At 44.9% G+C, this 17727-nt stretch overlaps 1 protein-coding gene across 1 annotated transcript in view; it reads right to left on the bottom strand.

The window, feature by feature from the left end:
• grm6a (glutamate receptor, metabotropic 6a) overlaps positions 1-17727 on the bottom strand; it is a 35376-nt gene that overhangs the window by 10941 nt on the left and 6708 nt on the right. The window contains exons 3-6 of the mRNA XM_027023571.2: positions 4743-4959; positions 3303-3438; positions 988-1142; positions 413-553 (exon numbers count right to left, since the gene is read on the bottom strand). Of these exons, the coding sequence (XP_026879372.2) occupies positions 413-553; positions 988-1142; positions 3303-3438; positions 4743-4959 (649 nt within the window). The remainder of the gene's footprint in view (positions 1-412; positions 554-987; positions 1143-3302; positions 3439-4742; positions 4960-17727) is intronic.

Below are 17727 nucleotides of genomic sequence, written 5' to 3'. Positions count from 1 at the left end.
GTGTCTCTCTCTCTCTGTGTCTCTCTCTCGCCGTCTTAAGTTCAACAATCCCTCATTAGCACAAATATTACAAATCGCATTATTGCCAAAGCTAATTAATAAGTAAATTCTGCTGGCAGAATTCTTTTCACTTCCATCCCAGTAAGTATGACACTTTACTGCTGTCAGTGATTTTACTGAAACTCAAGGAAGACGCTGCATATTATCTCATGGATTGTGTTTCTCACTGAGCCATATATGGACTACTCTGTGAGGAACTGCCTCTTTCTCTCCTTCACTCCCAGCCAACAGCGGGAACTGGAGCAGCTGGTCTCCTCTGGAAAGCCAGGTCTGCCTGCGTGGCTTCCAAACCTTCTGATCTCCTTCTGATCTCTTTCCCTTCCTCTCCCTCTGATCCATCAGATAGCCTCACCTGTGCATTTTTTCTTCTCAGGATCAAGTTTGATGCCTGGACGTGTCAGTTTGCACCTGAAATCGTCTTCCCAGAACTCGGCAAACCAGATATTTCTGCGGTTGTTCTCCAGAGAGCGAGATATGAAGTACTGATCGAATCCTGAGCCAAACCAATAGGAAAACAGGATTACACCACTAAAAAGTGTAAACGTTTATAATTCATCAGGTTTTGGGTAAAAGAGAGATTTTTATTAAGTTTTTAATAAATATATAAAGTTTTAAAACTATAAAAGTCTGAAACTTTATAAAATATAATACAATTTGGTGTATAAATGACCAGTAAAATGATCTCATAATACCCAGTTTATACATAGCAATAAAACTGAATTCCAACGAATACTGGATTTTCAATGAAAATTCTAAAATCTGATTGTTCCCAAATAAAATACTGATGCCTTAAAGCCCTAGCTCAAACATGTGAAATTGTAAGGGAACAGTACTCTGACCAGACTGCCAAAAATAGATCCTATTTCCAAACATCTCTGACTATGGTTTGCTTCTTAGACCTGCGTGGGACGTTCAGATAGCGCTTACCATCGATGGACGCCCTTTTAGGCAGGATGGTGACCGCTCCCTCTGCCACATCCTCGTGGTCCAGGATAGGGGAGTTCTTGGCCCCCCAGCTGTCTGAGCCCACGAACTTAAAGTGGCCCGTGAGGTTGGCTTTTCTAGCAGCCTCTAGAACCTGCCTGCACCGCAGAGATCGACCAATCAGGCTTGGCAGTGAGATCAAAAACGGCAAAATGGGTGATTTCAAAAACTTTAAACGAGTGTGTGGAATTTTCAGACAACGTAGAACGCTTATGTACATCTTTACATAAAAAAGGACAAACAAATAGCGCAAAGAATCATGGGAAATAATGTACGCGCCACAACGACTTCAATTAAAAGTCTAAAACAGCAGCTTGTGTGGCAAAGCAGAGTACTATGTGTGCTTTGTCACCCATGCTGTGAACTGTTCAAATCACACACAGAACAAGGGTGGACATGTCTTAAAATTCCCAGCAGGCTTGCATGTCCTACCTTGCTAATGAGCGCCATATTGATTCGACCGAGCCACTGAATGAACTGCGATCAGCAAGGGCAGTCGTGGAACGGCTTGCTAACAAATCAGAACACAGCCCGTTCTAATTTGAGTCGTCCGAAGAGGAGAAAATGAGTCTCTTACAGTGGCATCTAATTACGCCTTGCTTGAATTCAGCTATGGTGCCAGAGTTAGCACCATTTCTCACCATCTCACTGGGCTGTGCGTGTTCACAGAGCTGCATGACAGAGCTTTAATAAGCCCACAACTTCAGCACACATGTGCGTGTGGCAGCATCATGCAGAGTCTATCAGATCTGAGCCGCATGGATTAGAGGTTCAGTCAGGCACTTCTGAGAGTTGCAGACCTGTTTTCTCGTATTGCAGTACCAGACTCCTTCTAACAATAGCCACATTAAAGGACCATAACTAATAAAATGTATGTAGATGTTCTTTTCCAGGAGCTAACCTGGATTTTTTTCAGGAATCAGCTCATGTTCCTAATTTTGCATTAAATTCAACAGACCAAATACCAGGCATAAGCCTGCATCTGAAAGTCTTTGACCCTTAGCCACAGCCTGGCACTCTGCTGCAGCTGAGTGTGAGTTCTCTGCAGCTCCGCTCGGGCTTGCTACGCTCCCGCCAGGGAGACTGCCGTGTATCCTCATGAGGCGTGGTGGAAATGAGAGCGCCACGGATCCTGACTCAGATATCAGAGCTGCACGCTGAACTGCCGCAGGGGTGAGCTGGAGGGAGAGCTAGAGATAGCACCAGGAAGGCAGGACGTGTAGGCAGACTTCACACCCGGAGCCGCAGACACGCTGACATTTAATGGGCAGGTACATCACGCACTGTGGGCTGGGTCGAACGGCATCGCACAAATTGCGATGTCTGGGAAATGTCAGAAATGTGTGATTTTTCGCTCATAATCAGAGCGAAAGGGAATACCAAGGAGCTTTCCTCAGCTGTAAATGGAGTCAAGGAAAGAGACATAGAAATACTGAGCCCAACCTTAAACTAAACTACAATATCACCAAATCGAGGCATAATACCTATTCATAAAACTACTTCCAGGTGAATCAACTGCCGCTCCGTTGAGTGATGAATGTTGGATAAGCGGGACAGTGGGATAAGGACTGAAAACATCAAAGGCACTCCTATTGAATGATGCTCATCAGGATATTAAGATAGGTCAGTGAGAACAGATAATCCACACACACCCCTGGTACTGTCCCAACATCATCACATTTATGACAAGGCCAGTGTACGTCTTTACTGGATCATGTTGACACAAGCCATCCCAGATAGAACAAACAGATGAACAGATCGTTAATTCCTCCCATGTGCTAGAGATGCCATCTAAACATGTTTTATATAGGAGACATTCGCACAATAATTTGTTTTTTAAATAAAGTTTTTAGTTCATGTGAGCTAAGCTCCTAACCTGTAACATCAGTCTATTGAAATTACCCTGCATAAAGCCTAATTATCTACTGAACTAGTTTGAAAACAAAGTCAGAATAGAGTATCGGTAGACATTCCATTCACTGTAAAAACACTGTATGCCTTTTTCTGTACAAGGGTCAATTAGCACCCGATCAGGCCTAAGCTGTTGGTACCTAAAGTGTCTTGGTGAAAAAAATTGTTGTTGTACATGTTATTTTATTTTATTTTGATTTGAGATTTTTACATGTGTTTGAAAAATACAAATAAATCTAGTAATCCTCAATGGTTCTGGTTTTTTTTTGCTTGGATGCCATTACTCTGCCACTGTGCAGGCTTTGTGAATTGTTTAAATCCTTCAGAATGTCTGACTTTTCACTTACTTGATGTCGTCCTCGTTGGCGAAGATGATGACTCCCCGGGCGTTCGGGGTCTCCATTAGTCTTTTAACGATCTTGTCAAACTCTCCGGGTTTTGGGTCCCTGGGGATCTTCATAGACTGGGCAATGCACAGGCCTCCTGGGTGGGGCGGGGGGGGTGTCAAAAGATGGACACTAATGCCAAACTTTGTCTCCCTGAAGGTGACCCACTCCAATTTATATTAATGACCCCAGAGAACCCATAGCCAGCAGATGGGTAGAAATGCATGCATCTGTCTCAGACACACTCTTTCAACCCAATTCAGACTCTTTGGGAGGTACAGCACTGCTTGGGTTATTAATAGGACATCTAATTTGGTTCAGTCGAGACTCAAAAAAAGACACAATGTCTCAGGAGTGGGCAGAGAGAAAAGGAGTGGCATATCTGATCCGATCCTGCAGAACCACATCACAAAGCACATATGACAGTGTCACAACGCACACACCATCACCTGAATTCAGGGCTTGGTATTAAGCTGATGTTCTGTAGTTAAAGGTGCGGTGAAGGTGTTATAGGAGGGCTTATTAGGCCTCACTAGAGCTGGACACTCCTGCTCTACAGATCAAAGGGGGATTTATAGCTAAATGACATATCACTGCAGGAAACCATTCAGTGTATCTTTTGAATAATATTATAAAGGAATCATAATTCTAAACAAATCACACACATGCTGATTATTTACCACAGCTTCTCTAAGTAGACTCACATCAAGCCTCACATATATTATCATAGGTCATGCTGACTAGTGCTTTAAAGTTACACTAAGCCTTTGTCCAGACACACATGACATTTATATGATCTTTAGCTTTAATTTCACAGGGCAGACCTTAATTTCAATCCAGAATTTCTTTTCAGTTCTGATTTGGAACATATGATTACCAAAGTGTTAGTAATATTGGATAAAAGACATGCATATTACTTATTGTGACATTTTAGTAAATACAACTTTTTTAAGGAATTCATTATCCAGTAGAAAGGAACAGTAGAAAGATTTTTAAATAATGATTCCAAATGAATACTATATGAGTCAGTTTAACTCTCAGGATTTTCTGGCAAGATGTGTGGATGACAAACCACCCTGACCCTGCAGAACTAATATCCTTTACTGCATTCTAGCACACCTGACTCAGCCAGTCAGCATCTTCAGATCTTTAGATCAGGAGTGTCACATCACGAGTGTTACACCAGGAGTGTCACAATAGGAGTGTAACATCAGAAGTATTAGCTAGAGTTTGTAAAAAAAAAACACCAGGCTTGACCTAAGACTGAGAAACCCACTAACCCACACCACTGGGATTACAGCTTTAAGACCTAAGCCTTGCAGGAAAGTCTCGTTGTGGGAGCAGAGGCTGAGGCCTTGAGCTGATGTAAGCCTCCCTCGGTGGGTCCTGGCAGTAACGTACCTGCCTCTCGAGAGATCTGCACAAAGGCATCCACACCACTCTCTCCGTAGTTGCCCTCTGAAGCCAGTGTGGATACGTAGTTCCATCCCAATGCCTTCACGATGTCCACCATGGCCTGCGCCTGGTAGGAGTCCGGTGGCACCACCCGTGAGAAGAAGTCGTAGCGGTTGTTGTCGCTGAGTTCTGGTGCCGTGGACGCGTAGCTGATCTGGGGGATCTGGCATGGGACACAACACAAACATGTCAACATCTCACCGTTACACAATGATCAATAACAAAATTCACCTTGGACATGTAGAGGTAATTGCATTATGTTAGTTATGTTTTTCCATAATGACACTTATTATACAATCATCACACGCATACATAGAAACTCCTACCTTGTACATACAATCATTGGTTACCAGGTACATCATATTGGTGCATTTTACAGACTGTATATAGTAAACTGTAACCCATTTTAGAGGTTCATTTTATAGATGGATTACAATAAACTGTGGGCCATCTTATAGGTGCCTTTTACAGACCATGCACAATAAACTGTAGCACATCTGGTGCTATACACAGTTGTTCGGATAGCTTCTGCCCCCTGGTGAGTATACATTATACGTATTTAATTTCAAATCACCATGTTACCAAATCTGTGAGCATTTTTCTGGGGAATATATTCTACATATGTTAGAATTGATTAAATTAGATTGAGTTTATGATGTCATTTTTAGATTATGTCAGTTTTGGAACTGTTACATGTATTAACACCTTTTCCCAATGTCATCAGTTTTCAGTCATAGGTTCTGCCTGCCCGCGACCTTAATTATTCTGAATAATTCTCCATTAAAGGTTGAGGTGTTATTTAAAAAAAGGTTCATATAGCTTATCTGGCAATGACTGAAACTGCTGCATACGAGTTATCAAGCTCCATTTATGTAAGTCTTTATGTAGCACCAGTCTACCCTTTTCATCCCCAGACCAGATGTAATCTGTGTCCAGCTAAGCCTGTAATTCCTAAAAATACCAAACATTTGGACTGACAGTTTTGTGTTTATCACACTGACAACAACCCATTTGCTATGTTACTTGTCTTTGGTGTATTTTAATCCAACGCTATCAGGCTCTGGGTTATTAATATGGCTGGATGCCGAGTAATACACTTCATGAATGACATAGAAAAGCTCCCCTAGCACAGATAAAACTCCACAAATGAGGTTTCAGACACAGCCTTCTCTCATGAGGAGCAAAAACAGAGCCGTTTCTGTGGCAGCTGATGTGTCAGCAAACATGCCCAGTCTGTTCCTAACCTTCACAACAACTCAGAGACCCCAGTTCATTCTGCACCTGATGCAACGCTGTCCATGCCACCGTATCCAACGTGGCGTAAAAGAGTCAAACTGGCCCTGGATCAACATTAGTGCCCCCAGAAGTTCAGAAAATGTGGGTCAGAGATAGAAAGGAAGCCAGGTGTGTATATAAGTGAAAACGTGGTGGGAAGGAGGCAAGAGGAAGCCATTTGACAGATTATCTATTGAGGATTAGAGTGGTTTTAGTCAAATGAAGTGGAACACAGTGGGGCAGGGGCAGAGAGCTGGAGGGGTAGACAGTTGTGGGAGCTGGTGGGGTAGACAGTTGTGGGGTAGCTGGAGGGGTAGACAGTTGTGGGAGCTGGTGGGGTAGACAGTTGTGGGAGCTGGTGGGGTAGACAGTTGTGGGGTAGCTGGAGGGGTAGACAGTTGTGGGAGCTGGTGGGGTAGACAGTTGTGGGGTAGCTGGAGGGGTAGACAGTTGTGGGAGCTGGTGGGGTAGACAGTTGTGGGAGCTGGTGGGGTAGACAGTTGTGGGGTAGCTGGAGGGGTAGACAGTTGTGGGAGCTGGTGGGGTAGACAGTTGTGGGGTAGCTGGAGGGGTAGACAGTTGTGGGGTAGCTGGTGGGGTAGACAGTTGTGGGGGCTGGTTGGGTAGACAGTTGTGGGAGCTGGTGGGGTAGACAGTTGTGGGGTAGCTGGAGGGGTAGACAGTTGTGGGGTAGCTGGTGGGGTAGACAGTTGTGGGGTAGCTGGAGGGGTAGACAGTTGTGGGAGCTGGTGGGGTAGACAGTTGTGGGGTAGCTGGAGGGGTAGACAGTTGTGGGGTAGCTGGTGGGGTAGACAGTTGTGGGAGCTGGTGGGGTAGACAGTTGTGGGGTAGCTGGAGGGTTAGACAGTTGTGGGGTAGCTGGTGGGGTAGACAGTTGTGGGGTAGCTGGTGGGGTAGACAGTTGTGGGAGCTGGTGGGGTAGACAGTTGTGGGGTAGCTGGTGGGGTAGACAGTTGTGGGGTAGCTGGTGGGGTAGACAGTTGTGGGGTAGCTGGTTGGGTAGACAGTTGTGGGAGCTGGTGGGGTAGACAGTTGTGGGGTAGCTGGAGGGGTAGACAGTTGTGGGGTAGCTGGAGGGGTAGACAGTTGTGGGAGCTGGTGGGGTAGACAGTTGTGGGGTAGCTGGAGGGGTAGACAGTTGTGGGGGAGCTGGTGGGTTAGACAGTTGTGGGGTAGCTGGTGGGGTAGACAGTTGTGGGAGCTGGTGGGGTAGACAGTTGTGGGGTAGCTGGAGGGGTAGACAGTTGTGGGGTAGCTGGTGAGGTAGACAGTTGTGGGGTAGCTGGAGGGGCTTTTGCTGCTTATATCCTCATATTCATAGCACACACACACACACACACACACACACACACACACACACACACACACACCAGCAACAACAGCAAGAACATATGCGCACAATTTTCACAATTTTACAAACGTAGCTGAATAAGTCACGACTGGCTTTGCAGAGCACCAGTTAAAATCTCCACATCGGGATCAGACAGTGGAATTGCTCTAAATATATGCATTCTCATGATGCTCTGTGTAAGAGAACAAGAGAACATCTCTCTCACTGGCCGAGAAAGCCCATGCAGAATCCAGTCTTTTAATCGCAGTAATGGGTCCAGACTGCTCTTCTCTCACAAGCTTTGTTTGCCCTGCTTGTGTTGATAAAGCCATTATTTCTTTCTTATGCATAATATTGCATGAATTGTGAGTCATTCACTCATTCATTACACTGTATATGGATATGTGTGTATATATGTATATGCATGTGTGTGTGTGTATGTGCGTGCGTGCGCGCATGCGTGTGTGTATGTGTGTGTGCGCGTGCATGCGTGTGTGTGTGAGCGCATGTGCATGATACTGTGCTGTGTCCCTGTGTGTGTGTGCGCGTGTGAGCGCACATGCATGATACTGTGCTGTGTGTCCCTATGTGTGTTTACATGTGTCTACAGCATGAGATGGTATCTTATGTAACCTCATGCATTATTTCGTGTGTATAATACCAATGCAGTCTTCTGTGAAAGCATGACTATATTCTCTTGCATGTATCCATCAGTGACCTCCGTCTAAGTAACCTTTACCTCTGGTTATCTGGTATATTTACTCTGAGGCCCTTACTACTATCCATAATTAATTGTCTACAAGCAATATGAAGTTCAAATGAAGTCTAAGTATGCAACTTCTTTTTGGTGAGCTGGATCTCAGCCCAGATTCAAAGCAGACTTGCAAAGCTTCAGATGCACCCTGGAGCTGTAGTTATAATAATTAATTAGGCTGATATGGTAATTAGCAGCTTTCAACACACCACATATACCCCTAAGAAAAACCCTGAATAAAAACATTCCTCAATGGTCTTATCAAAGTGGACAAAACATTTTAAATATTCCACTTTTAATCAGTGTTTTTCAAAGCAGTGACATGCAACATCTTGCCTTTGGGAGTGTGCCCAGGAAAAGGTAGTGTCATGCGTTCCATGGCTAAAAGACCATGTTTTGTTCCATGTGCATTCCAGGGCAAAATTATTCCATTTTTATTGGGTGGTAAATTAGAGCAGAGACCCTATGGTCTCCATCACTATATGCATACAAGCATGACACAAGAAGTGACCAGCAGAAGAAGAAGATGACGAAAAGTAAATAAAATATATCCCCAGCTAACAATGTTATGTTCCAAAAATATTTACCAAATGTTACCTTTATGTTATGGGAAAATTATTCTTCAATGTTATGTACATGTTCAGTGTGTTTCCTTTTCTTAAATTTCATGTTTTTGTTTTTTTTCAGTTAACAAAACATTTTATAAAACATTCCCAGAACTTTAATGGTTAAACGTTCTGGAAACATTAATGGCACATTTTTTTAATTTTTGAGAATCTTCAGTGTGAGCAGCTCAAACTCCACAGGCCCTAGACCAGGGGATTTCTTTCATTCACTTGTTCACTTCCAAGCATCCAAACGTCAATTCCGAGAAAAGAGTTGGGGCGGAATCCAGAGGGCCGCTCCGGAATGTTCCACCATACAGCCGTGCGGAGGGAAGGGGGAACACGGACGCGTCACTGCGGTAATGGTCTTCTTTAAAGACGTACAGTGGTCAAAGCCTACAAGAGGAGGGGGGACGAGCAAACGTCGACGCAGGTCCGTTGGGAAATCCTTCTAATCTGCTGACATGGAAGAAACAGGAAATACACACTGTTGATTGGCAATGCAACTGGTGGAGTTGGCACTCTCCCATCTGCCTTGGGACAGCGTTGGCGTCAGTCGGTAGCCAGACAAGTGAATGCAGATGTGCCACCAATCGCGCTTTTCTGAATCTGTCCCAGAATTAAGTGGTTAGAGCTGTTCACAACATGGGTATTGAAGGTGGTTTTCTTCCGATGAGTTGCCCCTGAGTTAATGCCTTTGGCTTTGGCCAGCCGGTGAAGCAGAGCACGGTCAGTCATGAGGTGAACTGTCTACTGGTTAATTAGAAGTCCGCCTCCTCCACAGCTAACGTAATGGCCAGGGTGGCCTGGTCTATTAATGAGTGTGTCAGTTTGCGGCTAATGTACAGTGGGGGATGCCCATCTCCATTAAGCCCCTTTACCAGGAATGAGCCCAAACCTGATGGCAGGCTTCACTTTGGACATTGACGGAGCGGGAGAACACTGGAGTGTGATGTACAGGCTCTGAGGTGAGGTGGTGCTTTAGATGCAACACGTCAGTCTTCGCTTCCTATGACCCCAGTAGTAGTCCACCAACCCTATGACCCTTCATGCTGACAGTTGAGGATAGCAGTAACCCTTTTCCCCTGTGGCCATAGAAAGCACCTCTAGATAAGGTACCCAAGGGAGGGAGTTGCTGTGAGCTTTGGGTAGCACTTCATTTGGTTGGCAGTGTGTCCAAACTCATGTAAATTATCCAGGTGCTCACTCCAAGGCCCAGAATGGATGATCACACCATCTAGGCAGTCTGGCCTGCCATTGGTGCATGGCCTGACAGCAGCCTCTGGGAGGCTACTAAAGGTTGAAAGGACAGGGACAGGTTCAGTCCACTTTTTCAAGTTTAAGTGGTAAATTTCGTTTAGGGTCCTTCTGCTGGGCTCTTCCAGATATTGACTGATCAGGCCCATTTTTCCTTGACTGTAAAGGGCCCCTGGTGGGTGCTCAGGAACTTACATAAAAAATACAAACAAAGCAACTGAAAATAATGGGAATGTGACCCTGATCTAAAGCCACAGATAACACCTGCTACAGGGGATTTGCAGTCGCACTGCAAATGTTGCAACCCTGACATGAAGGACCATTAGTGGGAATATGCGATGAGCACTATGTAATGAGCAAACACAAGTTGCCATGCTTATAGAGACGATGATATCAATGATGACCAGAAACACTGCGAGTTCAAAATAGCAAGAAATGTTGTATACCACACATGAGTCAAAGATATATCTGATATATACTGCAGTTTTCCATGCACCTCGGCAGGCTTTGAACAGTTCTTTGGGTGGAAACCACAGAAGCAACCCTGGCTGAGTCATCTGCTGTTGCAGGGAGCTGAGGAGGATTGTAGCCCTACTGGTGATGCTCAGCGATTGCAGAGGGCAGCTCAGGACCAACGCCAGCCAGCATCTCCTCCTTCACATTGTCATATTTATGGACTGCTGCTGGGCGTAAGGAGAAATACACAAGCTGTGCTTCCCCACTGAGGAGAAGGGCCACAATTTCACCTCATTCCTCATCCCAGCCAACACACTCTGCGACTCACTTCAACGTGTATAAGAACACTTCAACGCGGTCATCAGCAGCGAGTTTACTGAGATGCCGGTCAACGGCTTCCTTTGCATCCGGCAAAGACGGGAGCGCCGCAGCGCGTCCGCTGGCGATCAGTTCCAACTTCATGGGCCGCCTCCTGGATGACTTCTTTTTGCTGCGTGTTGCTTGCTAGCAGATGTCATATTAGCTGGTCCATTCTGGTAAGATGGCAAGAGGCGAAAAGGCAATCGGTCAGCTCCTTCTTTTTTTCCTTTTTTTTAATGTGAGTTTATGTAAGTTGCTCTATAGTCTATACCCACATCCTCCACTTTGAGGAAGGATTTGGAAGTATATGAATCAGCCTGGACGGGGATGTATTTTAGTTGCTCACACACTTAAAAGCAGCCAAGAGGCCTGACAGTTCCAAGAAAAGAGTGGGGAAAGGAAACTAGACAGCTTCTCAGGAATAGTCGTCCCTGTTGGCACACAGCGGTCAATGCTTAACAAGGGGAGAGGAACAAGGAAGCTTGTCTGTGGGTCTGTTGGTAAGAACGGTACCATCTCTGGTAGGGGAATCCTTCTAATCCACTGAGATGGAAACAAAGAAAATCAGAAAGAACACACTGTCGACACAACCTGCGGAGCTGGCACTTACCCATCTGCCAATGCCTTTATGGTGTCAGTAGGCAGCTGCATGAGTGAATGCAGGTTGTCACATCATGAGCCACCAGTCGTGTTTCATTTTCTGACTATGTCCCAAAGTGGTTAGAGCTGTCCACAACAGGGGTGCTGAAGGTGGCTTTCTTCCGTTCAGCACCACGGACAGCCTCAGGCTAGTTGGGGGATGCATGAAGCTTGGTTGCTAGGTGGCGTAAGCCCCGCCCACCAGCACATCACACAGTGTTATGTAAGGTTCCTGGTTCGGTTACCTGGCTAGTATCTGGGTAGTATTTAAAATGTAGCTAATACTGTTTCAGAGAGTATATAAACAACGACCAAGAACATAGAAAAAAAAGTGTTATTGTTTAGGAAGAAAATATTAAGAGAAGCAAGCAATAAGAGTAATGCATACATGAACTGGTTCTTATCTCCCTAGACTAGTGCATTGGTGTTAGAGGGGAGAGGCCTATTTATCAGATTGGCCACCAAATAACTGAAGGAAATTCTAAATCGCATTAAAAACTGTTGCATAAATTCCATGGCCCAGTAAACTGTAAATGAGGTCTAGGAGATGATATGAAGAGAGAGGGAATCGATCCCGGGTCATGCTGAGAGAGGCTTTATAATGGGGACGGTCACTGAGCTGTGTGGCGGGTGTGATTGCCCAGTGCACCATGGGAGACTGTGGCTGCCTCTGAGAGATGCTGCAGTTCGGAAGGAGCTCACTTTGCCAGTCTGCAGTCAGGTGCGAGGTGTTGCTTTCTCTCTGCGGGAAAAGTGTTCCTGTGTGAGGGTGACTCAGACAAGTGCCTAATTCCCCCCACAATGACAAAGAACAGATAGAGAGAGTACATGAGAGAGAGAGAGAGAGAGAGAGAGAGAGAGAGAGAGAGAGAGAGAGCAAAAAAGAGAGGAAGAGAACACAAGAGAGAGACTGTTAGTTAGAAAGAGAGTGAAATCACGAGTGCCAGTACGAGAGAGAAGGATCGGTGAACCCAGTAGCTCACATTTATTCCCTTGTGCACTACACTGAAGCATAACACTTTGTCCTGCAATGTTTCAAGAATTAATTTCTACTCATCAGTCCATGAGTCTTAGGGGTACAAATATACTACATATACTACATGAAGAGTATGTGTTTATGTGTAGGAAACTGTAGTGCTCTACAGTATATTCATCATTTTATTTATTTATTTATTTATTTATTTATTTTTGGGGGGGGGGGTATTTTGAGTAATAATAGTCAGCATTAATGTCTTGTACAACTCTGAGGTCTGTGAAGTTAAGACAAGCTGAACACTGCTATGCTCAGTCCAACATGGATTCTCCTAAAAGTGAGATGTTTATCTGGTTTCTTGGACGGGTACATCTAGTACTTCCTAACAAGTGCTGTTAATAGATGCTGTACAGAAGCAGTTTTTCTCTCAAATGAACTAATTTACAATACAGTATATGCATAATTAGTACAATTACAGAAAGCTGCTAGAAATGAAGTTTCCATGGAAACTGATTTTTTTTATATAGCTGTTGAAATCAAACAATGTCCCTCCATCTCTGTAAATCATGTCTCCCATGAGATTGAACATAGCCCTCTTGTAGTTTCTACTATCAAAGATGTGCTATGGGTGGTTCAAAAAATAATGTGCTCTCCTGTGTCTCTCTCTCACACTCTTTCCCTCCCTCACTCTCTCTCTCGCACACACATTTTCCTATTTTCTCTTTCTCCCTCAATCTCTTTCTCTCTCTGTATAGCACTAAATTTAGCCCCGGGGGTGAGTGCTTGCCAGAGGCTTATTGTCCTGAAAGCCTTTTATAATTCTACAACCAACAGCTACTTGATGGCCTATCTACCTTTTGGGGCTCTGTTCAGCAGCTCCCGGTGAAGACAAAGTCATTAAGTCATGTGCCATGTGACAGGGTCTGTATGTGTGTGTGTGCGTGTGTGTGTGTGCACACGCGCGCGTGTGTGTGTGTTTGTGCGTGTGTGTGTGCGTGTGTGTTCATGTGTGTGTGTGTGTTCATGTGTGTGTGGGGGGGGGGGGGGGGGCAGAAAATGTGACAGGATTTGCAAACTCCTGTCTAAACTAAAAGCTGAGTTGCATAGCCTCATGTGGCCAAGCAAAAGGCTGAAAAACATTTATGTGAGCTGAAGCGTACACTCTTCCACAGCAATACATTCTTAAAACTTAACGCATAATGTTTCAAGGTACATAAGGAAATTTTTTATGCTAGTTGCCCGAACTACAAAAGACATTCATTTAATTTTCCTTTACAAAAAAGATGGAGTCAGATGCAAGATTTCACAGTTCATTTAGAGTTAACCTTAACAGAAGACAAGAACATTTATGAAAATTCCAATAAATATAATTAACGCATCTATGAATTTCAGATAAAAATTACATTTCAGGATTGAATTGGCCAAGCTGAAATATGAACTGAAACAACTGAAATTGACCCCCACTCAGAAACACATGATTACTGCACATAATTATTCCTGCACATAAAAGCTCATTAAATCTGGGCAAAATCATAAATGTTACATGAGAGCATCCATTTCAAGTCTTCCAGTAATAATGCTCTTTCATTATAGTATAACGGCTTTCATCTATGTTTTCTTGGTTGCATTGTACAACACTCATAACATTCAAAGCATGTGAGTGCTAATATTACTGTAATCTACAATATGTGTCGGGTCTGCTTCGGAAAGCTATGCTGTTTCCGTCTGCCCGCTCACACTCAGAAAGGTCTCCACAGCTACTCATCTGGCCCTTTAAGGCTGAAAGGTGAAGATTAAGGTGGCTGTGCAGCAACATGATGACTTGTTGAAAAATTGAGGACCTAAAGCTTTTCCCCTTGAACCAAAGTGCAATTTCTGCTCATTTAAAAAACATGGGGCGGGTCCCTCAGTCCAGTGGCCAGCTATCGGAGTGCTGCTTTCCTTCTCTGTGCTGTTGAAACACTGCGGTGGCACCACCTAGCACACACACACACACACACATAAGTACCTATGACCAATCTGTGTGTTTACGGCCACCGTGACAACTTTGTGTTTATATATATATATATATATATATATATATATATGAGTGTGAGAGTATTTGAGTTCCCAGGCAGTGCATTTAAGTCCCAGCCTCATCATATTGCTCATCACTGTACCATGGCACTCTGTCTGTGTGTGTGTGTGTGGGGGGGGGGGGGGGGGGGGGGGGGTTATGGAGGTGAGGCTACATCACACCAACTTCAGCACCATCCCCCTGCGACATGTCCGGCAGGAAGTAATTTAGCTCAGAGTGGCGCTAGTATTGTAAGCCCTGGCCCAAAACCTCCTCACCCACCTCAACATTTCGGGTCTGGCAGGCTTGGACATACACTTGTTAAACACGTCCATAACTAAAATGTTTACTCCATTAACCTCTGAAAATAGGCTTCCACCCACTGAATATACATTTACGGTAGCTAATGACACGGCTGGACTACACAAAGGCCGTGTCACACGAGAGCCCCGGTACCAATAATGCGTTTGTATAGCACACTTTCATTCCGGTGTCAGCTCAAGGTGCTTGGGCTACAGGTGTTCATTGTCTGAAACATCAAAGGCTGCGAAATTCACTCATATCGCCACGTCGTCTGCATCTGAGGACGCCGTCGTCATAGTAGTCCACATCGAGCGTGTCTGATCGCTCCTCCGCCAGTGAACATCGGTACCAAGCTTTTTCGGATGCAAAAGGGAGAGGAACAAACGCTTTGGCTCCGTTTTGCAAATCCGAGCGAACACGGGGGAGAGATGAATTAGCCGAGGTGTTTGCGGAGTGTTTAGACGAACGGAGCCGCGGGCTGGAATAACCACGTCCAACGCTGCGCCGCGCCACATCCCTCGCATGCAAAAAAAAAATAAATTCTTTTTTAATGAAGCTGTTCCGCTGGCCCCCGCAACCACCACCTCCACCTCCACCTCCACCTCCACCCAGCCTTTGTTTCCTTCCCGTTCAAGCCTGTTTATTCTCGCCAGTTAATTAGCGCCTTAGCAACATACAGCTGTCCTCGCATGGACAACCGTCAATTGCTTCACCTGTGCGCGTTCGTTTCCTGTGAAACAAAGAAACACCCTTGCACGTCACAGCGCAACACGTGGCCTTTTATACTTACTGACATGTTCAAGGGTTTGTATCAGGCCAGACTGCATTTACAAACATAGCATTTATGCCACTGTAACCACCACTACAGACGGCTTGGGAGCAGCCCTGTTGTCTTGCAAGTGCCCAAGGCCCAAGATGGGGTAGGAATACAAAGGTTGTCCAACAATAATTAGGACAGGGTGGCATTTGTGTATTCCATTTCGCAAATGATAGTAATAACGAGCCAATGAGCTTTTGGGAAGTGCAGCCCATGGCTGGCACATCACAGCAACAAGCCTCTGAAAAAGATTACAGCATTTCCATGACAACTGTGATTTTTCAAAGGCAGGATTTGAGAACAATGAGGGTGCATTTTTCTTTTCTTTTTTTCTTTTTGTTTGGTTTTTGACATCAACAGCGTCTGGCAACCATCAATTTGTGGCATCTCTGTTGACCTAATCCTTCTTCATTAGTTTCTGTGAACTTTCCATAAGTAGCCCACTAACAGAAACTGCCAGCAGTGTGCAGAGCACTACTACTAGTAGTTTACTATTAATAGCCAATTAATCACTGTAAAGGGACATTCAAAGAAGATCTGGTGTGGAGCCTTCACAGATGTGTGCGAATGTGCATGTGAAAAAGTGGCATTAGCGCTGAAACAGTGCCAGCTTGACACTGCCGTCCAATTCCAACTGGAGGGGAAAAGAGCCGGATCACTAGCCGTCACTTGGATGACTCTCGGAAATCCACTTCCTGGCCGGAGGAGGGAATAAAAGGGCAGGAGACGGCCATGTGGTTTTTTTGGGTTTTTTTTTTTTACCGTTCTCCTGCAACCTCATCCCTTATTCCCTCCCCTTAACATAAGAGCCATGAAGGATGGGATTGGAGTGCGGTGGAAGGCCAGGCAGAAGCGAGAGAGATAGCCTCGTCTGGGCTTACAGTGGGGTGCAAATAGACGAATTCGTCACAGCCTTTCCGCTCGTGCTTTCTCTCCTCTCCAGCTTGGCCGCCAACGACAGCCACCAAGGGCTCCACAGGAGAGACTGAGCAGGCGCACAACCCGGCTTGCGCACCAGGGGGCGCCAGACACGGCCTTTGGGAGGGCATTGGAGGAGTGTCATTGAACTATGTTGAATGACTAATACTTGTTTCCCTCGAAGATAATACTTTTCCATCAAACAGTTTGAACTTGAAGAGGCTTGGTACTGGTCACGCATGAAATCAGGCTTCTCTGGCTCGCCACAGAAGCCAGCGGAGGAGGCGGGGCTTGGCCTGCTGTTCCCTGCAGGTTTGTGGCTTGATGCTAAACAATATCACCTTCAAACAGACAGTTTTATTCTCTATTCACTGTCCAAATTTAGCCCAATCTGGCAATTACAATTGGCACTGTTATAAAACAGCATAGTGGACAGACCAACTCATATGAACTAATTCTCTTTTTTCTCATACATATGTAATACCTGCTCCCAATTTGAAATGTTACATCATTGTTCAACATGTGTCCATGTATCTGCTAAGTGGTTTTGTGCTCCTGTTATCATCACAGGGTGCGCTGAACAACTAAAGATAACTAAAGTAACTAAAGATTCATTGCAGCAATGAGGATGGCGCTGAAGACACCCACTTTACCCTGCATGATGAAACCGTGGTGTAAAAAGCTTGCCCACTGGGGTGAAGTGCACATAAAGCTTTTCTAGTTTGGCCACAAACATACTTCAGCACATGGGCACTCTGCAGAGCATGCAGACTAGTTTTCATATATAGATCAAATGTTTGTCAATCCGCACCATGGAGCTTTGTGATGCCTGCCAGTGTTTCAGCAGTCCGGTCTGCCAGGTTGGATATTTTAAAACCCTTTTTCATCTCATGCCCAACGTGATCATTAGTCAATTTTCAGGAAGGAAATCCTGAATTCACAGTTAATTGCAGGCCTATAAAACAAAACCAGCACACAGAGGCAGTTCTGGGAAAGTCAGAAATAAGGCAAAAAAAAAAAAGGTTTCACCTCATTGCCTCCCACTTTATCTTGTCTCAAAACAGAGACAAAAACAAGCAAATAAGTGAATGAAAAAATGTAGCAGCTGATAGCTGAAAGCATGAGGTACAGGCAAGTGCAGGGAGTTCCAATGTGATTAGTTCCTAC

Source organism: Electrophorus electricus, chromosome 23 (genome assembly GCF_013358815.1).
Source record: "Electrophorus electricus isolate fEleEle1 chromosome 23, fEleEle1.pri, whole genome shotgun sequence".
NCBI lineage: Eukaryota > Metazoa > Chordata > Actinopteri > Gymnotiformes > Gymnotidae > Electrophorus > Electrophorus electricus.
The sequence above is the reverse complement of the archived record's forward strand: the minus strand, read 5'-3'. Positions and strand labels throughout refer to the sequence as shown.